Source organism: Zootoca vivipara, chromosome 7 (genome assembly GCF_965207765.1).
Source record: "Zootoca vivipara chromosome 7, rZooViv2.hap1.1, whole genome shotgun sequence".
Taxonomy (NCBI): Eukaryota; Metazoa; Chordata; class Lepidosauria; order Squamata; family Lacertidae; genus Zootoca; species Zootoca vivipara.
In genome coordinates, this window is record NC_142590.1 from 48,934,755 (window position 1) to 48,959,177 (window position 24,423).

The 24,423-nt window shown below is 44.2% G+C and overlaps 2 protein-coding genes across 9 annotated transcripts in view; both read right to left on the reverse strand.

Moving 5' to 3' along the window:
* Positions 1 to 12,961, reverse strand: part of KIF21B (kinesin family member 21B) — a 71,155-nt gene extending 58,194 nt beyond the window's left edge. For 5 of the 7 annotated variants that reach the window (XR_015951063.1, XR_015951062.1, XM_060276998.2 and 2 more), the window contains exon 1: positions 12,608 to 12,886. Coding sequence is in view for 5 of the 7 variants with exons in the window: in XM_060276998.2 (XP_060132981.1) it covers positions 12,608 to 12,651 (44 nt within the window). In the remaining 2 variants the exon portion in view is untranslated. Of the gene's footprint in view, positions 1 to 12,607 lie in introns of all 7 variants that reach the window. The other 2 variants (XM_060276997.2, XM_060277000.2) reach the window with 1 other exon arrangement.
* Positions 12,962 to 21,546: 8,585 nt separating this feature from the next.
* CACNA1S (calcium voltage-gated channel subunit alpha1 S) overlaps positions 21,547 to 24,423 on the reverse strand; it is a 60,197-nt gene continuing 57,320 nt past the window's right edge. For both annotated transcript variants that reach the window (XM_035122301.3, XM_060277002.2), the window contains 2 exons: positions 23,616 to 23,720; positions 21,547 to 22,210 (listed from right to left, as the gene is read on the reverse strand). In XM_035122301.3, coding sequence (XP_034978192.3) covers positions 22,046 to 22,210; positions 23,616 to 23,720 — 270 coding nt within the window. In that variant the 3' untranslated portion in view covers positions 21,547 to 22,045. The remainder of the gene's footprint in view (positions 22,211 to 23,615; positions 23,721 to 24,423) is intronic.

Below are 24,423 nucleotides of genomic sequence, written 5' to 3' on the forward strand. Positions count from 1 at the left end.
GCACTTAAATCTCTGCAAAAGACTGTGATTTGACAAGGGGAAACCCCCCTGTGAACTTGGAGTCGGGTCAAAGGAAGAGTTGGCTAGCAGTCTTTGTGACGTCACAATAGAAAAGAATGTGTCTGTCTGTGAGCCTGAGACTGAGAGCTGCAGATAAATAAAAGAGGAACTTTTAAAAGCAAACCTCAAGGCTGCTCAGTGCTGAATTTGAGTTTGACTGTTAAGAGAAAATGTAAAGAAATAGAGGTTGGATCTAGTTCAGACGGGATTTTATTCCTTTTGCACTTGGAAAATACAAAACAAGGACAATAATAACACCACCTCCTGCCTGCTACAATCATGGAAGCGGAGAGCACCAACAGGTTGGGAGAGAAGGTTCTGGATTGTGAGAAGAAGGACACACAGTGGGACTTGATCCTGACAACAATTTTGGAAATGACAGAGGAAATTCATAACCCTAAAGTTGTTCTAACACAGGCACCCCCAAACTTCGACCCTCCAGATGTTTTGGACTACAATTCCCATCTTCCCCGTCCACTGGTCCTGTTAGCTAGGGATCATGGGAGTTGTAGGCCAAAACATCTGGAGGGCCGCAGTTTGGGGATGCCTGTTCTAACATGCATGGATGAGAGGACTGATGAATCAACAGAACTGAATTTTGAAATAGATGATATATTTGAACTTAGAGAGGAAGAAAAGGGAGAAGAGGAAAGACCAGAAGAAGACGCATGCTGTGATGTGACTTTTGGGAAAACTTTGGAAATGGCAGAGGAGAACCATAATCTTGAAGGAAATGCAACAATTACGGGAGAACAGACTACTGAACCAACAGAATGGATTTTCGAGACAGATGAGGATGAAGAAGAAACCACTGTTCCACCGGTGGGAGAGGTGGAACAGGGAAGGGATGAAGAAGAAATCACTGTTTCACCGGTGGGAGGGGTGAAACAGGGAAGAGTTGTGATTCAAAAGCCCCCCCCCCCAAAAGGGGAAAAATAAAAAGCTTGTCACCCCAGTGAGAGAGGGGGAGAAGGAAGTAGGAGGGGGCAGAAAGAGAATGAGATCAAAAATAAAGTGTTGGGAATACAGCAGGGGGGGAATGGGTTCAGCAAAATTTAGATTGGGACAGAGCAGGAGTGGGGTGAGGGGGAATTGTGCTAATTCTTATTGGTTGGTAAAACAGGGTTTGAACTCGGAAAGTATTAAGGAGCTGGCTGAAATCTCTGGAGACACCGATTCCAAGGAAAGGGGGCAGATATAGTTTTGAGAGTGGGAATAAAAAGGGGGTAAAAGATTTTGAAAATTAGTTTGAATATTTGTGGGTAAAAGGGTAGAGAATATTGGGTAATTAAGGTAAAAAGAGGCATGAAGGGTTAATGGTTAAAAAGAAGTTATAATTTGGAAGAAAGAATGTAATTTTAGAGTTGGAAACTGCAATAATTAGTGAATTATAAAGAACTCAAGGAGGGGGAATGAGGAAGTCCAAAATGTTTAGATTTGAAATTGAAAAAATATGATTATGTCTTTTTATTATATTTATGGGTTTTCTCTTTCCATTTTTTCTTCACTCTTCTATATAAATTGATTAAGAATTATCTATAAATAAGAGAGCTAAGATGTATCTTTATGATGTTTAGTTAAGATTCTGGAAATGCTATGAATTAACTATAAAAGAATGGTAAGGAAGATAAGTGAAGAACAATGAAGAAACAAGACGTGATGATATTGTTCTATATTTCTGTACTTTTTTCTTAAAGTTTTTGTCTTTTTTCCCCCTCCCCCCCTTTCTCTCTTTCTCTTTTTATGTAAAATCCAATAAAATTATTTAAAAAGAAAAATCCCTGGCCATCCAACCTACGTTTAAAAACCTTTTTTAAAAATCCGCAACCTTCCGAGGCCAGAACATAACAGGAACATCAATGCACATTGCAAAACTGACATCAGCTACAATCAGTTTTACACACCAATTTAACCCATGGAAACATGAAGAACCTGCTAAGCCATTGTTTCTTAAACTGTGGGCCAGGGACCATTAGCATCACAGCTTATCCCCTGGTCATGCTGCAGCCTTGGATGCACCCTAGCAGCAGCTCCTCACATGTGCAGTGCATGAGCATGCCTGGGGAGTCAGGTTAAAGAGCAGAGGCAAGAGTGAGGGTGTAGCATGCATATTTGCAATGGAAGAAATTGTAGAGAGGGGGAAATAGATAATGTGCCAGGAAAGGAATAAGGAGAAGGGAGGTAAAAGAGTCAAAGTGGCTGTGGGAGGTGAAAAGGAGAAGACCCTGGGAGCAGCTGCTGAGACTTCTGGGTCCTCTGCTTCACACACATGCCCACAAACCACAGCTGGCCTCCTACTGAGCCAGGAAGCCTTTCCCGCCTCCTCTGAGGGGAAGGAGTCAAAGGGGCCCCTGAAGGAAGTCAGGGAGACAAAAGTTTAATATTTTAATAAATAATAATAAACTGGGAATAGAGGTGAAGGGGATGCTCACTCTCTCAAGCTGTCAAGGAAGAGGAACGAAATAAACTGGCAGTGGGAACAGGGAAGAAGTTAGAGTGTGAAAGGAGGATAAATAACAGCAGGCAACTAAAGATACTTTTGAAAGACATATGCTGGGGTGAAATATAAAATAAAACCAACTCTTCTACACTTAGACCCCCTGGATCAGCAATTCTGCTTAAAATGGGGAGGCTGGATCACAATACTTCCAATGCCTTGACTTAGCTTGAGAGAACTGTGGAACTCTCTGCCACAAGGAAATCACCTTGGCAAAGAATTTAGCGAAGAAGGATGAGACATCAGTAGAAAATGATGCCTGTAATTAATATTCTCTGCCTCTATCTCTCCCCATTATGTTTCCTGCATCTACTCTGCCATTTTGTTACATTAATTCTGAGCCCTCTCAAGTGGGTCCTGAGAGTAGACAGTTTGAGGACCCCTGTACTAAGTGTTTCCTGCTTCTGATCCAGCTTTTTATTTCCTGGCCTAAAGCAATCCAATATAATGGACAGCAACAGCTTCTACCTTCCCTGTGACCTGTGGAAACAGACTACTTATACTAAGGACACTCCTATTTAGGAAGAAACCAGCATTTTCACTCCCACTCCCCCACTTCCATCTGTACCCACCAATTACATCCTACATGTCTTCCTGAGGCTTGAATGACATCAGAGTAAATAATGGTAGCATGGGAGCAAGGAGCTACTGGAAGGTGGGGGGCACAATTTGTGTTCTTTTACCAAGCATAGTGCCATTAACAAGTTACAGCTGGCAAGCTATCATCTGAAACCAATTCCAATGGAATACTCGTGCTTTTTGCCCCAAAGTGGCTAGTACTGAAAACTTGCCATTTCATCCCCACCCCTTACAAAAAGGAAACGCCACTTGGCATATGCTGGAGTAAGACATGGGTAGGGAGGGGGCAGTGTTACTAGCAGCAGGGGGCTCCATCTCTTGGAGAGATCAAGGACATGGCATGCTCCAGCAAGAATGTTTACAGAAGTGGCTGAGGTCTGGAGGTTGCAAGGGTTTAAATAAACTTGAGAAATCTACTTCCTTCCCCCAGTTTCACAGGCTCCATTTCCTGGCCCTCCTCAGCACTGACAAGAGCTCTCAGACACTTCAGGAAGTGCTCTGAGGCCAATCTAATTTTTTAAATTTTTATTTCTTGAAAGCACACATCTCTGGCAATTGGTATGCAACAATAGTTTGTTCTGTTTAGCTCTTTTGCCTAGCAGTTCTAAACCAGGTCCAAAGAAACCCTAACTAGGATTCTCAAACCAATGAAAAACAATGGGACACAGTATGCCAGGCATCCTCAAACTTTGACCCTCCAGATGTTTTGGACTACAATTCCCATCATCCCTGACCACTGGTCCTGTTAGCTAGGGATCGTGGGAGTTGTAGGCCAAAATATCTGGAGGGCCAAAGTTTGGGGGTGCCTGCAGTACGCTGTCACAGCAAAGCAATCTTAGCATCACCAGACTAAGCGCTTTTTGGTTTACTGATATCACAAGCTTGCGTTTTCAGTAACCTTATGGAAACAACCCATCCTGGGTGACTGAGTTGGACTCTACATAGTTATTTTCTGGAACACTAAACAGCCCAGAAGAGTCTAGGAGCAATCTTTGCAAAGCCAAGAGCTGTAGAATATGAGCACGCAACAATGGGTGTGGGTAATTTCTGAACTAAGGCTGGCAGAGCTTACTAGATCATAGTGCAAGCAAGCAGGAAACCCACAAAGTACTGTAATCAGTTTATCTCCTGCAAAGCCACTTTTGACGACAGCCAGAGCCTGACTTTTTATTCTCAAATTATTTCCACCTTCAAAACCAACCCGAGTTATCATAATGCCAGACTTAAAACAGGCTTCATTAAATTGGTCCCAAAAGCTATGTGGACATTCAGAATGACCAGAAATTGCACTGTGGTGTCTGAGATTGGTCTGGAGTGGACATTAGGCAGACTTAAAACTTAATGAAGCACATGTAAATGAATTTAAGCAAATAAGCTTTTAAGACAATCCACAAACAAGATAAATGTGATTATTTTTTAGTCTGCCCAGGGTCTGGTGGCCCTTCTTCCTGCTGCAGGCGTCATTTTAGAGCAGTACAAAATGCACTTCTGTACAAAATGACAGTGCTTCTGTTTCAAGCACATTCAGAGGGGGGGCAGCAAATCCTTGATCAAACTCTGTTCCTAAGTATTTAAAAGGGGGTGGTGGAAATGGCAAATAATACATGCATGAGCTCTTCACAACTGATGCAGCACATATAGATTTAATTTTGCACTCTGGTCCCTGTATGCAAGGAAAGCTGCCCTCAGCTGATTGAATTAAGCTACTGTTTCAAAAACCCTGATCTGCAGGAAGATTCTGTGTCATCAGTTAGCAAATGATGTCAATTGCTTCCCAAGTCAGAAGTAGGCCTGGCCTCCCTAGGGATGTGAAATTCTCTCCGAAGATACAAACTAAACTCCATTCAGATCCCCACATTGTTTGTATGTGGGACTTGATTGTTAGGAAGGCAGAACATCATTCCCTCTGTATCCTACCCCTGTTCAGTACAAAGAGCAATGACATGAGAGACTTTTCATTGGATTTTGGTTTCTCTAGGATTTAGTTTCTCATCCTTTGCCTCTGTCTCTCTAGTGTATTGCAGTCGATGCTCCCCTAACAACAAACTCCTTTAAAAAAAAACACAACACCAATCTGTCCATGTGCAAATCTGACATTTCCCATATAAATCAGTTCCATTGCAAGGTGCCTCTTGGACAGTTCCCCAACCCCCTCTTGTAAACCACTGAAGAAGCTGAAAGGTTTGACATCACATGCTATAGCATTTAAAGTAGGAACAAAAATCCTTTCTTTCTTTCACATGTGTCAGTTCCTTGGTTTGATATGCCATCTCCTAAGCTGCACTGAAGTCTGTAAAAAAAATTGAGATGGCATATAAAACCTCAATCGCTACTGCAAATACAAAGAGAGAGAGAGAGAAATACAGTACAGTATAAGCCTGTTTGAAACAGTCCTCATCATACCTAAAGAACGAACAGAGGCAGAAAAGCAGATTTCTTCCACTTTCAAAGAATGTGTCTCTAAGTATTCCACACAGACCTCTCTGAGCCTGCAAGTTGGCATCATAAACTGAAACCGGTTTGTTTGTTTGTTTATTTTAAAAAAATCATCATGTGAAAAAGATTAAAGAGAAATCTGGATAAACGGATCAGCTGGTAAGGCGAATGGCAACCCATTCTGTTGGAAGCCGGCAGAGAGGCAGACATCGAGAGAAGGATGGTCATTTCCAATTTTTCTATACTGTATATAAAAAAGAAGGCCCCCACATAGAGGTATGTGGTTGCACCACATGAAAGTGTTACTGTCCTTGCTGTTTGTTTGAGAAGCTTAAAAAGTCTTCTGCTTGCAGGACACACTCAGTGACAGACAGAAGTAGAACAAGGATAATTATTAGATGTGGAAGAAAATAACACAAGAGGCAACAGGGAGTCACTGAAGGTTAATTGTGCAGCCACTGTCTGGCACAACACCACAGTCCCAGGCTACAAGGGAAAGAACATTTATCCATCACCTGGCATGTCACAACAACACATGAATGGAGTGGCGTGTAGAGCTCTAGGGGAGGGGGGAGGAAGCGGGGGAGAGAGCGTTGTGCAGGCTTCTGCCAGACTAATCTGATATTCTTTTTTGAGAAGATAATTGGTTTTCTGGGCAAAGGAAATGCCATAAAGCATTCGCTGCAGTACCATCAGCAATTATTAATGAAACTGGAGGATATATACCAGTATGTACAGTAAGATGGATAAGGAACTGGCTACAGTAAATGGAGAAAAGGTTTTTTTTAAAAGACAGACCTTCAAACCAGAGTGAAGTTAAGGGGGGTGGAGTTTCTCAGTGATCAATCCCATTTTTAACCAGTATTTTCGTTCATGGCTTCAGTTGGCAAGGAAACTGTAAGTGAAACCTGCTGATGATGCAAATTAGAAGATGCTACCGATAAAATGGAGGATCAAGAAGCAACAAAGAATTGGCCCACTCCTTAAATATCAAAGCACTGGCATGGAGAGCAACTTTTCCATGGGTGTGTCCCACGATGGTGCTGCAACATTGAAAGGGACGCCATGCCATGTCTGGGACCAACTGCATCAGAACCAGCTGTATGACAGCTGAAGACAAGGATCCACATAGCTGGCTCTGCCCACACCGTGGCAGGCCCAAAAATGTTAAAGCTGCACCAACTCAATGACCTTTTACTCACTAGTCTTATGACTGGTTCACATGCACACACACTTTTATTTTGGGTTGGAGGATGAAAATCACTCATTGCAGACACTATGGACAGGTTACAATGACCACGGAGAATGAAAACAACATGCCAATGGAAACTTCTCAGTGCCACCATTCTAATATGATGGCAGCCTGCTGTACAGATCCTCATCTCGGCATAAGGAGTTTCTAGAAGTGCTTGGGAAAGGTATGGAGGTTCTCCATTCAATGATGGCTGCCCATGTGATAAGCTACGCTATGTCAGGATTGCGCCAGATGAGCAGGAGTGGTGGCAAGCCCCCCTAGGCGAAGCGGCAACCATGGAAGAGTCTGGGGAAATGGAGGAATTCATACCTGGAGAAGACTGGTGTCGGCACTCCTCAGAAGAGGAAGAATCAGATAGGGAAGAGGGAAGACCAGAACAGGAGGAGGAAGGAGTCGAGTCAGAATCAGGCCCTTGTGAGGAGAGGAGCCGGCGGGCCCCCTCCCCTCCTCCCTTCACAGCTGTAGAGCATAGAGCTGAGAAACAGTAGGGAACAATTGGAGGCAGCAGCTTGTAAGAGGCGTGGTGATGAGCCGGCTACTTAAGGAAGGCTGGCTGCTCCCCTTGCCAGCACTTGCAACTGCTGTGCTGAAGCGCATGGTTGTCCTTGCTCATCCTGTTCCCGATTCCAGCGTTCCTGAATTCAGCTTCTCCTGACCCCTGGTACTGATGTCTGACTTCAGCTGGTTCCTGACTTGGACTGCTCCTGACTTTGGCTTCTCCTTACCCGGACTGTGGACCTAGGCTCCCTCTGCATCCAACTGCTGCCTTCAGCGCGCCAACCTGTTGGCACCCTAACACTCTACGTTTCAGCTCCAGAATGGAAAACTCACCATGGGAATGTGGTTCTCAGCAGCCTCCTTATTGGCTGCTGTAATGTGTGTGTGTCAGTCCTTCTTTTAGATCAGGGTTGAGCAGTTTGTGGCCCTCAAGATACTTCTGGAGTACAAACTCTCGTCATCCCTGACCACTGACCATGCTAGCTAGGGTGGATGGGGGCTGGAGTCCAACATCTGGAGCACCACAGGTTCCCCACCTCTACTCTATAGATATTAAGCAGTGTTTAATTTGCTTCTCAGATGTTACTATGCAACCATCTCCCTTCTGTCTGCTCCATATTCAAGGAGCTGAGCCACATTATCAGAAAGGTCCATCCACTGACTAGTATGCTGGCTGTTCGGCTGTAATAAAAAATGTTCATTCAATCAATCAATCAATCAATCAATCCACTGACAGATTTTCTCGATTCTGCATGTGTAGGTTGTACTACCCACCGAAGGCAGTGTGATCATCCAGACTCCCTTCTCTTTTTCATTCCACTTACTATTATTTATTAATTTTTATTATTTTTTATATCACTCTTCATTCAAAAATCACAGGGTGGTTTAAATATTAAAAATGCTAAAATACAAAGCCTAATAACAAACAAACAAAACTAACCCCACACACAGTTTAAAAGGCCATAGATTGTTTAATTAGCCAAAGGCCTGGGAGAAGAGGAATGTTTTTTGTCCAGGTCAATTCATATGGGGAGAGGACGGCTCTTGAGGTATTGTGGTCCTGAACCGTTTTATAGGTCAAAACCAGCACTTACTACGTATATCCTGCATCCATTTCAAATACTTGTGCTTTGCTCAGATGAATAAGAGTTCCAATGAATTATCTCAGAATTCTTAGCTCATCACTCAAGTAGATGTAGCCTTGTAGAGAATAATTTTGCTTTCTGAACATGTTTCTCTAAGTAAGCTAGCACACTGTACATATCTACATCAGAGTGCTTGAATATTGTCAAGAGGAGATCTATGAATCAATGGATGGAGATGTCAAATTCACTTTCTCAGGAAGGGAACCCAAGATACCCCTCAAAACTATCATCTGAAAACAGGCCAGATCAGCTTCAAATACAGGGGGAAGGCATTTAAGGTTTCATACTTCCCCAAATATATTCCAAGTCATTCCCTTCTTTCACATTTTTCAGTCGCGGTGTGAAGAATGAGCTCAGCTCTTGAGCACAAAGCATTTCTGATGTCTGCTTCAGTGACTGCTTAGAGCTTCTGAAAATCTATCCATCTATATGCATTGTTAGAAGAGTAAGAACTGGGCTTTCCTGTGGCCAGTTCCCAATGGAAAGGAGGGAGTGGAGGGAGAAGAAGATAGGAATGGCTGCATTTTCTGTATTGTTTGGGCAGGATGCAGCCTCAATTTGCCCTTAAAATAAACTTATTCCCCTCCCTTTAGTTTCTGAAATGGCCAACAGCAAAAGAAAAAAAAGCAGTTTCTACTGGATTCAGTCAAAACAGAGAGCAGACAAGGTAGGCTACCTTCTGTTTATAAAGAGCAGAATTGCACAGGTGGAACCAGAGAGAGTGTGAGGGGCAGGTGTCTGTCAAAGGCACAGGCAAGACCCCCACCTGTCTCTTCTCTCACTGGCCTTCTTACCTTAGCTCAGTCCCCTTCTCATCTCACCATACCTGCAGTTTGACAAACACTTTCAAATGAAATGAATGGTGCCCCTTGCCAATCCTCATGGCCCCCTGTTTAACTGAAACAGCACATCTTCCACTGCCTCATTTCTTTGTTGTCTCCCCAGCGTCAAATTATAGAATGTGTTTAAAAATCTGTTGGAATTATGCAAATTAAGAAGGCTTGCATATATCTGCTTAAGTAAGTGCACTTGCAGAGGAGAGGAAAGATAAGGAGCTAAGATGAAAACCGAAGAATGACTTCCCCCTAACCTCAGGAAATCCTGCTCTGTCCCACTTGGCTTGAGAATGCACTCGACACAAGTCTAAGGTTCTCTCCGAACCACTAGCAATCTAGGGGTCCTGTGGCACCTTGAAGAACAGCACTGTTTTTATTGAGGTGTATGTTTTTGTAGACTAAAGCCCAGTTTGTTAGATGCCTGAAGTGAAATCTCAGTTAGGAGGTATATATACACACAAGATAAGAAAAATGTAAGGTTGGAGTTGAATGGCAATGACAAGGGCTTTTTGAAACTCATTAACCTTCAACTGACACCTTACATATTTTTCTCTTTTATGCACATACCTGCCAACGGAGATTTCACTTCATGCATCTTTGGTCCATGAAAACTTATGCAATGATAGATAGATGATAGATAGATGATAGATTGATTGATTGATTGATTGATGATGAAGAAGATAGATAGAGATAGAAATGTGTTAGTCTTTGACCACAGGACTCTTGGTTGATTTTGCTGCTATAGACTAACCCATGGCCATCCATTTGGAAAGCTGAACCATAAGGGCTAGAAACTTGGGATTGTTGAAAATAAAAGCTGAGTTTCTTAGGAGGAGAAGTATCTGCACCAAATAAGGAGCCCTGTGCTAGTGTGATGCAAATGTAGACACTAAATAGTCACAACACTAATAGGTAAAGCCTATTCCCCAGAGAGAAGTACCCCTGTCTGGAGCAATAATGCCAAAATCATATGTAAGATCTGATGCCTCCCCCTACACTCTGAGCAGAAAAAAGAAGAAGGGTCAATTTTCAGCACCAGGTCTGATGGACTTGAGGTCTGCCCAACTTTCTGTTTCATTATCTACACATACTCAGAGGCTCATCTGCTCAACCGAAAAACATTCTCCTGTATTCCTGCTACAGAAGAACACAAACTTGGCAAGGAGGAGGTGGCTTTGTAAACTATAATTCTCTCCTTTGACCTCTCCGCTTAAAACACCCAGATCTTGAGTATCTCAGAGATGCCCTACACACACATACAAAGGTTCTAAGGGCGGAGAGTTCACAAGCCAGGAAAGAGAGACAGGAAAACCACCCTGTTTTCACAGTCCTCAGGCCACTAGATTAATGGTCTTTGGACAAACCTGGCCAGATGGGAAGTGCTTGTGATCACACAGCAAGAGAATTCAGGATTCCCACCCCTCCATCCTTGCTTCTGTTTAACAATGGTATCCTGCTATGCAAGGAGCAAACAATACAAGGCTTCATTTCTCAGGCTTTTTTAAAGGTGCTCTGTCACCTTAGATTCAAAATGAAGAAGCCCAAACAGAAACCAGGTGAGTGTCTCTGCGGTAGTGGGCTCACCCACACTTGGCATGTCTGCTCTTAATACTGGGTTTTGCACACAAATGTGCCTCCCACCCTGACAGAGGCAATGAAGGGTTGCCAAAATGGCAGCTCCTGGTATCTGTGCTCAGCATACACTAGTCTGGTGTTTGGATAAATTCTCCCATCACCATTCCAATTCCATTTGACAAAGACCACTTAACGTCTCCAGATGACAGACTGCATTAGGATCTGAAGGCAATATCCTGAGATAGCCATGGCTAACCCTCCCCACTCCAAAACACAGCTTTCCCTGTGCAGAGCTCATGGACTCCACTGGTCACAGTGCCTCCGTTTCTTTTATTAAAGAGCCTTCAAATGCACACACACATCCAAAGGGCATACATCTTCAGTGGCAAGAGTCAATACAAAGGAAGAAACCTTGGGCAGTGTGCCACTGCATTAACACCGCCCCTCTCCTGCAGTGGGGAAGCAAATTGCCTGGTTTCGGGTGAACCGAAAGGGGAATGTTGTACCTGCAATGCAATTATTACTTTCACAAGAAGCAAAATTGCTAGGGAGCGACAGCATTTGGCAAAGTGGGGAGGGGGGGTGGAGAGAGAGAGCGAGATGGGCGTGAAGCAGTCCTGCCATTCACAGAAGACACTGCATAGGCAGATTCACCCCCAACCCCACCCTAAACGAAAGGATGATGCTCAAAAAGATATCAGGCACCTGCATATGACAGATTAAAGCACAAACTCCGGTTAGAGGAAAAATGAACTGACAGCCAAACAAAACAGATTTCATTGTTGTTGGAGGGAGATAAGCGCTTAACAAGGGGAAGGAACCAGCTAGCCCGTATGGAAACCTGACAGCAGCGGATTTATCTGAAATATCAATAACCGGGATAAATGGAGTGTGCAAAGAGAGAGAGACAGAGACGTGGCTGAAAGGAAAGGCAGCAAAACGCAGAGCAAATGTGCAAAATACAGGATTTCCTTGTCTCTCTTGCTTTGACTTCAAAAAAAGAGGGGGAGGGGCAGCTTTAGGTCTCTTCAGGAGACAAATACTCCAAACCTGCTTCTTGCACATTACTTATGGAAGCAGCAGAAAATTGGCTTTTGCAGATAGAAACAGGATTTCCTTGTAAGAAGATGTTTGGGTTTAAACTCACAGGGTAAAAGAGGAGAGGCGAAAAGGAGAAGGAAAAAAAGGACGGTGTGAGGTGCGGTGGCCAAAATATTGATGTGGCTAATCACATGCGCATAAACACAGAGACTGATCAGCCCAGCAATTGGACAGTGCAGTCCCCCCGCTCCGCAGAGACAAAGAGGAACAGGACAATACGGATCGGATTGTGTGTGTGTGTGTGTGTGTGTGTGTGTCACACGCCACACAACCGGTAAAGCTCGCACACACACCCCTGCCTGCAGACGGAGGCGCGCGCCTCTCCCCAAGGATGCCCGTCTAACAGTCCCACAAACGCGGGTCCGTGAGCCAAGGGCAGAATCGTCGCTGTAGGCAAGTCAGCCCAGCCCACGACGCTTCCAAAAATGCCCATGTCACCTGAGGGAAGACCAGTGGCACAAGCTCCCCTCTGCCGTAAGGAGCCCCCCCCCGCCCCCCGCCGGATCGGAATGAATGGACCGGCCTGCAGCGAGCGGCGCGAGGGACACCCCTTTGTCTGCGCCCACCTGCGCCGAACGTCTTTCTTTCCCAGCCCGCCCCCCTCGCTCTTTTTCGCCGAGCTCACCTCACGGCCACCTTGACGGTGCAGCTGTCCCCCTGGGCGGCCATGCCTTCCTCCTTCTCGTTCTCCTCCTTCTCCACCTCCTCCTCTGCCGCCTCCCCGCGCCGCAGCAGAGCGCTGCCCCTCAACCACCATGGGGCCGGGGCCGAGACGAAGCTGAGGCGGCGACTCGGCTAAGAAGAGCGCAAGGCGCGGAGGCCGCCTGGGGCAGGCGAGGGCATGCTGGGCGGCGGCGGCTGCTCTTCCTACGGCCAGCCGCGCTCTCTCGCTTCCTGCCTGGGAGAGGAGGCAGCGGCAGCGGCGGCGGCGGCGGCACGCAAAGCTACGCAGCGCCCTTCTCCCTCCTGCCCGCCCCGCGGCAGTAGCGGGACTGCTGAGGGAGCCCGCGCAGCAAGCGAGCCTCGAGCTCCCCAGCGCAGGGGGCGGGGAGGGGGACGGGCGCCGAGAACGTCGCCCCCCGCCCCTTCCGTCGAGGAAAAAGGTGGAGGAAGGATTCATTCGGATTTGGGGCGGTGGGAGGAGAAAGCCGGGGGGGGGGCGCACTACCATTAGGACTCAGTTCGGAGGTATGGATGGACTGGAGAGCGTGCTCTCCACGCAGTTAGTGGTTTAAAAAAACAAAACACCAACAAAAAGTCATTTAAAGACGGGGCGGGTTTTTAGTGAGGCATAAGCTTTCGCGAGCTGCAGCCCATTTCGTCTCTTAAGCATGTGCAGAGTGCCTTGATTTACCCGTCCCACAGCCGCCCATGGTGCATTCAAAGAAGAGCCGAAATGAGGTTGAAAGTTGCCACGAATTTCAAGTGCGAGCACATGGATCGTGGGACTGTCCCTCACAAATGTGTGTGCGTGTGCGCGCGCAAACCGGGTGCAATGCGGAGTAAGAGGAGTGAAGCTGCAGGACAGAGCTTTTGTGCTCTGAAAAGGTATGATGCGAATCTCCCCTAAATTCAGCGCTATGGATAAACTGAGACGGCAATCGTAATTCCATGGGAATCATTGCCTTTGGACTCAATGTGGCTTACTTCTGAGTAGGCCCCTGCGGTGTGGAGATGCCCAGCAGCCTTTTCTCTTACTGATGTGTGTAAGAGATGTGAACTGTGTTAAATCCTAATAAGGGGGCGGGGGGGGGGAGAGACACTTAAGTTCAGGGCAGTTGGAGCTTGAGAAAGAGTCTCTTCTGTCCCCTACTGGCCACATATGGCCAAGCTGCCTGCCTTGTATCCTAAATAACTAAACAAAAGTCCCCTCTTTTAAATGATGCTCTAAACCAGCATTGGTCAGCCACCTGGTGCCCTCCAGATGCTGCGTGGGGCTGATGGGAGCTGGAGTCCAACAACATGTGCAGGAACACAGATTCCCCCATCTCTGATGCAGGTGGCCTTTCTCCATTTCTGTGAGCATGGGAGGGATGCTTATTTGCCCGGGAAGAGGGAATGCATGTGTGTATATGTAAGAGTGCCCAGTCGTTAGTAACTGGGACTGGAAACCTGTGCCTGCACACATTTCTGCTTTTTATTTATCATATTTATTGATCACTTGGTGTCCTACTAGTTGCAGTGAGTGGGAGAAGTGTGCAGGCAACACCACTAGGGAGATAATAGATAAGGGAAGCCAAGGCTGAACAAGAAACACACATGCATGTTCTCCAGATTGGGTACTAGCAAATCTTTTAGTGCATCTCTACCTATCATGTTTCTTCTTCATCTCACAATAGGATAAATGAATGTGATTGACGAGTTCTTTGTAGGTTAATTAAAAGCCAGAGGCTCTGGCTAGTGTGTTTCTGTTTAAGATGTTATAAATAATTTGTTTCAAGCAGTCATATTGGCTGGGGTATCCTTCTGTTTCCCTTAGCTTGTCTTCTTGTAAGGCAAGCAATGTTGAAATCCTCGTTTATGATGACCATTATAGCCAGCTGGCTAAGCTGGTTATGTTCCTTCCTGGGGAGTAATTAATAGCTCCCTTTCACATTTAAATACTGAGCCTTTGTATTGATGGATCACAGAAAGCCCTGCTGAGAAGAAAGAGAGAGATATGGTAATGGGGCCAGTATCAGTTCCTGGCATCCTTGGCAGCTGCCAGGGCCCCAGAAGGGTCACTGCTTATAGCTGCCCTGGAAAGCTGGACCCAGGACAGGGATAGGAAACCTGTGGCCCTCCAGATGTTATTGGATTATGGCTCTCATTGGGCAGGACCACTGGCCAAATGAGGCACAGCTTTAGGCTTTCCCATTACCCAAACATTTTAGATGGTATTTTAGGAGTTCTTTAGTTTTATGTCTTTAGTCTGATCTATAGGTTGTTGATCCCCTTCATGGATCAATGCCTTGTCGTGGCTTGAATAACTCAGAGAAGCTATGAGCTATGCCATGCAGGGCCACCCAAGATGGACAGGTCATAGTGGAGAGTTTTGACTAAACATGATCCACCTGGAGAAGGAACTGGCAAGCCACTCCAGTATCCCTGCCAAGAAAACTCAATGGACAAAGACAAAGGCATATAAAAGTTATGACGCTGGAAGATGAGCCCCTCAGGTCGGAAGGCGTCCAACATGCTACTGAGGAAGAGTGGAGGACAAGTACAAGTAGATTCAGAGCTGATGAAGCAGCTGGGCCAAAGCCGAAAGGTCGCTCAGTTGCGGATATGCCTGGAAGCGAAAGCAAAGTCCAATTCTGTAAAGAAAAATATTGCATAGGAACCTGGAATGTAAGAACCATGGATGAAGGTAAGCTGGATGTGGTCAAAAATGAGATGGCAAGAATAAATATTGACATCCTGGGCATCAGTGAACTAAAATGGAAGGGAATGGGTGAATTCAGTTCGGATGACTATCATATCTACTACTGTGGGCAAGAATCCCGTAGAAGAAATGGAGTGGCCCTCACAGTCAACAAAAGAGTGGCAAAAGCTGTACTGTGATGCAATCTCAAAAATGACAGAATAATCTCGATGCGAATCCAAGGCAGACCTTTTAACATCACAGTAATCCAAGTTTATGCACCAACTACCGGTGCTGAAAAAAGTGAAATTGACCAATTCTATGAAGACTTACAACACCTTCTAGAAATGACACCAAAGAAGGATGTCCTTCTCATTACAGGGGAATGGAATGCTAAAGTAGGGAATCAAGAGATAAAAGGAACAACTGGCAAGTTTGGCCTTGGAGTTCAAAATGAAGCAGGGCAAAGGCTAATAGAGTTCTGTCAAGAGAACAAGCTGGTCATCACAAACACTTTTCCAACAACACAAGAGACGACTCTACACATGGTATCACCAAATGGGCAGCATCGAAATCAGATTGCTTATATTCTCTGCAGCCAAAGATGGAGAAGCTCTGTACAGTCAGCAAAAACAAGACCTGGAGCTGACTGTGGCTCAGATCATCAGCTTCTTATAGCAAAATGCCAGCTTAAACTGAAGAAAGTAGGAAAAACCACTGGGCGAGTAAGATACAATCTAAATCAAATCCATTATGAATACACAGTGGAAGTGAGGAACAGGTTTAAGGATTTAGATTTGGTGGACAGAGTGCCTGAAGAACTATGGATGGAGGCTCGTAACATTATACAGGAGGCAGCAACGAAAACCATCCCAAGGAAAAGGAAATGCAAGAAAGCAAAATGGCTGTCCAATGAGGCCTTACAAATAGCGGGGGAGAGGAGGCAAGCAAAATGCGAGAGAGATAGTGAAAGATACAGGAAACTGAAAGCAGATTTCAAAAAAATAGCAAGGAGAGACAAGAGGGCCTTCTGAAATGAGCAATGCAAAGAAATAGAGGAAAACAATAGAATGGGGAAAACCAGAGATCTGTTCAAGAAAATTGGAGATATGAAAGGAACATTTCGTACAAAGATTACCATAATAAAGGACAAAAGTGGTAAAGACCTAACAGAAGCAGAAGACATCAAGAAGAGGTGGCAAGAATATACAGAGGAATTATACCAGAAAGAAATTGAGGTCTCGTACACCCCAGGTAGTGTGGTTGCCGACCTTGAGCCAGACATCTTGGAGAGTGAAGTCAAATGGGCCTTAGAAAGCACTGCTAATAACAAGGCCAGTGGAAGTGATGATATTCCAGCTGAACTATTTAAAATTTTAAAAGATGATGCTGTTAAGGTACTACACCCAATATGCCAGCAAGTTTGGAAAACTCAGCAATGGCCAGAGGATTGGAGAAGATCAGTCTACATCCCAATCCCAAAGAAGGGCAGTGCCAAAGAATGCTGCAACTACCACACAATTGCGCTCATTTCACACGCTAGCAAGGTTATGCTCAAAATTCTACAAGGCAGGTTTAGGCAGTATGTGGACCGAGAACTCCCAGAAGTGCTAGCTGGATTTCGAAGGGGCAGAGGAACCAGAGACCAAATAGCAAACATGCGCTAGATTATGGAGAAAGCTAGAGAGTTCCAGAAAAACGTCTACTTCTGCTTCATTGACTATGCAAAAGCCTTTTACTGTGTCGACCACAGCAAACTATGGCAAGTTCTTAAAGAAATGGGAGTGCCTGATCACCTCATCGGTCTCCTGAGAAATCTCTACGTGGGACAGCTACAGTTAGAACTGGATATGGAACAACTGATTGGTTCAAAATTGGGAAAGGAGTACGACAAGGTTGTATATTGTCTCCCTGCTTATTTAACTTATATGCAGAATTCATCATGCGAAAGGCTGGACTAGATGAATCCCAAGCCGGAATTAAGATTGCCGGAAGAAATATCAACAACCTCAGATATGCAGATGACACAACCTTGATGGCAGAAAGTGAGGAGGTATTAAAGAACCTTTTAATGAGGGTGAAAGAGGAGAGCGCAAAATATGGTCTGAAGTTCAACATCAAAAAAACCAAGATCATGGCCACTGGTCCCATCACCTCCTGGCAAACAGAAGGGGAAGAAATGGAGGCAGTGAGAGATTTTACCTTCTTGGGCTCCTTGATCACTGCAGACAGGGCCGTCTTAAGTATATTTGGCGCCCTGGCGCCATGGTGCAACAGATCCCTCCGGCGCCCCCGCCCCGTTTCCCAGCGCGGCGGGTGGGCGGAGCTGCGCGGCCAGCCGGCCGGGTGCAGCACACAGCGCGGCTGCCGGAAGTGCAGCTCCGCGGCGGGTGGGTGGGCACAGCTCCGTAGCGGGCAGGAAGGCGCAGCTGTGCAGCGCCCCCCTGGGGGGAGGGCGCCCTGGTGTCCTGCGCCACCCAGCCTAGCCATAGGGCTGGCCCTGACTGCAGATGGTGACAGCAGTCACGAAATTAAAAGACACCTGCTTCTTGGGAGAAAAGCCATGACAAACCTAGACAGCATCTTAAAAAGCAGAGACATCACCTTGCCGACAAAGGTCCATATAGTTAAAGCTATGGTTTTCCCAGTAGTGATGTATGGAAGCGAGAGCTGGAGGATTTTGAATTATGGTGCTGGAGGAGACTCTTGAGAGTCCCATGGACTGCAAGAAGATCAAACCTATCCATTCTGAAGGAAATCAGCCCTGAGTGCTCACTGGAAAGACAGATCCTGAAGTAGAGGCTCCAATACTTTGGCCACCTCATGTCATGAGAAGAGAAGACTCCCTGGAAAAGATCCTGATGCTGGGAAAGATGAAGGGCACTAGGAGAAGGGGACGACAGAGGACAAGATGGTTGGACAGTGTTCTCGAAGCTACGAACATGAGTTTGACCAAACTGCGGGAGGCAGTGGAAGACAGGAGTGCCTGGCGTGCTCTGGTCCATGGCGTCACGAAGAGTCGGACACGACTAAATGACTAAACAACAACATAGGTTGTTGATGGCTGTTTGTTTCTTTGTTTAAATATAACGCCAGTGCCCTGAAATCTTCTGGTGAAGGGCAGTTTAAAATGTTTTAAATAAAATGAGTGCATTTACATAAATGTCAGGTGGTTGGTATTAACTATTAATTAGCATGTTGATTTTTTTTTTTAACTTTTAGATAGTTATTTCTAACAGTCTTTTACTGATAATTCTACGGTTTTATTCTTTTTGTAAAATGTTCTGAGGTTTTAGTACAACAAAGCTGTATATAAATCTTGTGATTTTCTCTGAACGTTTATACTTTTGTAGCTCCCAACTGCAAATCCAGAGCTTCAAGACCTTTATCCTTTGTCAACATCCAACGGATGTATTTTATTGTTATTGCACTGTGTGTATATGATGAATTGGTCAGTGTTTCACAAGCACTAACTGTATGATGGCTGGATTCATTATCTTTATTGTACTGCATGACGGACTAACCTCTTTCTGATTGCTTAAGGATGCCTTTTTATGGGATGCTTAATTTTGAATGCCTAATGCCAGCTGGCAAAAATACTAACCTCGAATGATGGCGGAAATGATGGAGCATTTCCATCTCTGTTTAATGATAACTGGTTGTCAACATGCATCTTCTCAGTGAAGGCTAAGTGGACTATATATTGGCATCTCTAGCTTCTATCACAACGTTGATTCTGCACAAATGTGCTGCAAAGTCTTCTCAGCAAAGTGTTTTAATCAGTTGAGAGAAAAACTCTAGACAGCCTTTGGGGAGGGAATGACTTTGACAAGTCAAAGGAGGAAAGTTGATCATAATTTGCCTTGACATAAAGAGCACAATTGATTGATTTCCTTGCTTAAACAACAGATACTGTACTTTGCTTAAACGGCGGATACTGAAGAGTCCATTCAATTCCAAATTTACCCCCAACCCAAACAAAAAAACTTCGCTGTTTATTTGGTAGTACGGTACTTATCAAAAGCTGCTCTGTACAAATGAGGCTTGATAAACTGGCTTCGCATCTCACATCCACCTTTGCTGTCTAATGTTAAAAACTGTTAATGGTGAAGTCAGCGTAAAGGAAGGAATGGTGGCAACAGAGACTGTGGCAGATTGCAGGAATGATGATGAGATGCAGGGCTTTTTCAGGGGGAACTCAGTTCTGGCACCTCTCATGTGGGCTCTGGAACATCTCAAGGGAGTCCCAGCACCTCTCTGGTGGGTGCCATTGCCGTTCTAAAGGGGGGCATTGATGGTGAGTTCTGACACCTCCTTTTCTAGAAAAATAGCACTCTTACTAGACTCCTCTTGCCATTTGCTTCTTTTTCTAACTGTAATTTGTAATTAAATGCTTTGAAATGGAAACAATTTATTGGACAGCTGGGCTTGTAACTAGTCCTCATTGCTCCAGGGTGGTTCAGGATCCCTGGTTGGCTATAGCAGAGTTTGGCCTCCAGAGGGAAGAGGATTTTATTTAAACACCCTAGAGAGAATCCTCTCCAGCTCAATATTCACAATGGCTTGGCTGTGCATTCTGCTTCCTAGCAGCCCTTTATCCACCCCCCCTTTTTTTTACTTGACAAATAAAAGCCCTGAGAGCGACCAGGCTCTATTGATTCAGCACCTCTCCGGGGATGCATAATTCCTCCGTATTTTAATATCTATTAGCGTTGAGATGAAGCCAGTTGTGTGGAAGGAGCTGGCTGCTGAGATTGTGTTGGGCTGACACAAGGGCTTTAAAAAGCAGGATATATTAGGAGGTGGGGCGTCGTGGCACAAGAGGCACACCAGGCAGGAGCAGCTTTTGTTGTCTGCAGAAGTGGTAACAGAATTTAGCTGCTTCTCTCCACTCCACCCCAGGAGCGTTTATAGCAGTAGCACCAACTGCCAAGGGGGGGAAAGAGCCTACGTCTCTGACTTTTATAGCTCAATCTGCAGCAATCAGCAAGGTAGCCTTTTCATATCATAGAGATAAACATTATCCCCTACTAATGTCTGCAGATCAAGCTGCTGTTAAAGGCACAGGATAGCAGGCAAAAAAAGAGGTTGTAGCTTTATTATAAAGTCATAGAAAAGAGCACTGGGTCAGATACCCTTCCTCAAAGTTTTCACACACCCCATGTGGACTGAAGAGCTAAGCTAAGTGCAGTGGGTAGACTATATCTCAGGAAGAACAATGTTCAAATCCTCCCATAGCCTTGAAGATCACTGGATGACCTTGAGATGGTCACGTTTGAGGCTGTGGGTTTTGTTTCTGTCTGTTATTTCAATGAGGCCCATTTATATCCGGTAGCATCAGGCTCTAGAGAAGCTGTCTGGTTCTGACTCATACTGTCTTTGAAGACAGAACCATAGTCAGTGATACTTTGCAGCTCAGGATTGCATCATACACTTTCAGATTTGTGAAGATTTGTTGTCCAGCTCTTCAGATTTACATCTTTGTATGGCTGTCACTGTGGTTCTAGGAATTTAGTCCTTACGGCAGTAGAGGCATGACTAAGTCAACATTTTGCAGATGAAAATTTCTGAAACTCATTGTGCCCTGAAGGATTGCTTCTTCCCCTTTTGAATGTTGCTGGTCCCACTTTATTATTTCACCCATTAATCAACTCCAGAAACACACAGGGGGGCAATCTTGGGGGCTGCACCTAACAACAAAATTCCTTGTACATATAATTATAGAATTCTAATTCAAAGACCAGGACAAGTGGTAAGTTTGATAGCATTATATGTATATTTAAAGACAGTGTGAATCAGAACTCTACAACTTTTCTAAGAGCCAGACTTTCAGAGCATTCTTGACTTGCCAAATCCCTAGCCCAAACTAGGGATTGTTTGTGTGATTTAATTAAACATGCTGATGTGCAATTATTGGTGTAAATCGCTATGAACCTAGGAATAACGTGGGCTAGAATTCTAAATGAATACACACTCAAATCTTCCAATATCTGTTAGCAGGCTAGCTAGATAATTCAGAAACTCTACAAAATTCAGCAACAAAATCCTTCATTCCTATTTTTGAGGTGTAGGTATGTGAGAGAGTGCGTAACAGTGTTTAGATTTTAATGCTTTCACTCTATTGCTGTATTTTTATTGCTTTTACCTGTTTGTAAGTCAGCCTGGAAAATTTTTGTTTTTTTAAAGTGAGGTGTAAAATTTCAAATAAGCGAATAAAATAATCATTCCTGGTTCTTTCAGTTTATTAAAAGTGCTAGCTTTTCATCATTTTTCCTTTCTGTCCAAAACAATGTAATCAAAGGGCACTTTTCAAGATGTTTAACAGATGAAGTGAATTCGCTAGGTAGGAGGGATCTTTGATATTAAATATTGGGAATATCTGGTGATCTATCATCTAGCTTGTATGCTGTCGATCTCATGAGAGCAAGGAGACTCTTCTGGGAGAAACACCTGGGGAGTCCTATTTCTAAAAAAAAATCTCCTCCTTTGACAGCCAAGGAAAATAGTTTTCCCTCTGCCATATTTTCCATTAGCCTGTTATGCTGCGGATGGCAACCAGTCAGGGATTGCTGTGAGCAGGTAAGGCAGTGTTTTCATTGTAACCACCCGAAAGAAGACAAACGGGTAGCACTGTATAGCAGCCCTGCTGGGGGGAAAAGAGATAAGGCTGGGGGCAAGATCTCACAGTCTGGAATTTGGAATGGCCATGCAATGAGCCTTTTACAAAGATGTAATTGAGTCGGTTTCCCTTCTCTTCAACAAGGCAGCCGCAGTCTCCTCCACCTCAGTCACCTCCACCTGGAAGGCAGCAGCCATCTCATTTCTTGCCAGTTTCAGGAACGAATAGTCTTCAGCCAGGGATTCAAGTCCTCCAGAACTCAGAGCCTGCGGGAGAAGAAATGGAAACCCATGCAATTAATGTCAATGCATTTCAGTGGAAGAGAAGCACCAAAAACAGTGTAGAAAATAGCCCAGTTATTCCCAGACTAAATAAATGTGTCAGTTCTGTTCTGTATGGATCCATGCTAATGGTGGTGATTTTTCACTCCCATTTCAGACTGAATTCTCTGACATCCCTATTTCCCCTCTTCAACATCCCATTCTGTCCCTTCCCTTGACCCTGTCTCAAACCCCAACCACTTCCAATGAACTTGTGTGTGATGCCCACAGCTGTACCTCCTGCAATGATACATTGGGCAATAGATATTGGTCATAATATAGATAGTATCTGAAGAAGTGTGTATCTGAAGAAGTGTGCATGCACACGAAAGCTCATACCAATGACAAACTTAGTTGGTCTCTTAAGGTGCTACTGGAAGGAATTATTGTTTTAAAAATAATATAGATATGGAACCATGGGAACGATTGTGGAACATGGTTATAAAATTTACAGGATGTTATGGTCTAAGAGAAAATTATATGAAAATGATGTATCGATGGTACCTAGCACCAAGAAATTTGCAAAAATGTATAAATCCAAATCAAATAAGTATTGGAAATGTCAAGAGAAAGAAGTTGCAGGTAGCTAGCCGTGTTGGTCTGACATAGTCAAAACAAAGCAAAACAAAAAATTTCATTCCAGTAGCACCTTAGAGACCAACTAAGTTTATCATAGGTATGAGCTTTCGTGTGCATGCACACTTCTTCAGATACCTTTCAGAGAAAGAAGGTTATTTTTTATCATATTTGGTGGTCTTGTAGTAAGGCTAACTTGGAAATGATATATAATGAATCGAAAAATATGTTTAAAATAACATTTGTAAAAACAAACAAACCCAGAAGCTTTCCTTTTGAGAATTATAGAGACAGAACTACCCAAACTGTAAAGAAATTTATTCATGTGTGTGACTACAACAGCAAGAATGTTACTTGCCCCAAAAATTGAAAGAACAAGAAGTCCCAGCAAAAGAAGAATGGATACCAAAACTTATGGAATATGCAGAAATGGCGAAACTTGCCGGAAGAATAAGAAATCAAGATAAAAAACTTTTAATAAAATAATGGAAATGGTTTATTGAATATTTACAAACAAACTGTAAACAGATAAGAACATTGGCAGGATTACTGTAATAACCTGCAGTTTCATAAGAGTATATATTTAAATTAGATGAATAAATGAGCAAATTAAGTTAATTTGGATATGCAGAAAATATTAAAAATAAATTTAAGGAACTGCAGAAAGAGGAGGAAGGAAGTCAAGTTTTGAAATGTTAAAAGGATTGTAAGGTTATTGAAATGTATAAAACTGAAAATCATAAATAAAATATTTTTTAAAAAACAACAGCTGTACCTCTTGGATGAGCTGAATGGAAGCAGGAGTAGAGGTTTCCATGCTCCTTAGCGCATTTCTTTCATTGCTGCTTGTAGATGGTGACCCTTCGCCATTATCGGACTCCTGTTGTGAGCCAATGGGGTAAATTGCATGGAAACAAGACCTGATCAATCTGAGTGGCATCATCCACCAACTTCTTTATTACCCAGAGTGCAGCAGGCCCTGCCAACGGCAGCCTGTGTGCCCTCCCTGCCCCCGTCCCGGTGACCTTCCTCATTAAGATTGTATTCCCCTTGATCCTGAGGCATAATTTGCGGACGGACATATCTACAGTGAGTTAAAATACTGTTCATATAAGGTTGCCAGGTGTATGCATAAAATATGGCTTGGATAGTTGGATATGCTATGATGTTCTTCCCCACTTTGAGTTTCATCTGATATTGGAAGAGGAGACAGACAGAAGTGCTTATCCTCTAATGGAGATGGCCTGGCACAACCTCAACATCAAATGAAGTGTGTTTACTGCAAGTAGGTGCATCTGTCAGGCACTATCTATTCACCTGGGTGGATGTTTAAGAGGGGATGCAAGACCCAGTTTCCTTGAGATGACATTGCTGATATATTGAGTTCCATTTTCCCTGTGTTGCCCTCTGGCATTTTGTCAGAACTGATCTGTGGCAATTAAAAAACACACACCTGCAAATGCAATTGCAGAGTCAGCCTGTCCACTGTGAATAGGCAAACCGCTACTGAATGTTTTCAAAGCTAATGTCTTTCAATTAAGTTTCTTCCTCGGTGGTTCTATCCTTTTATTGTTTCCTGTTGA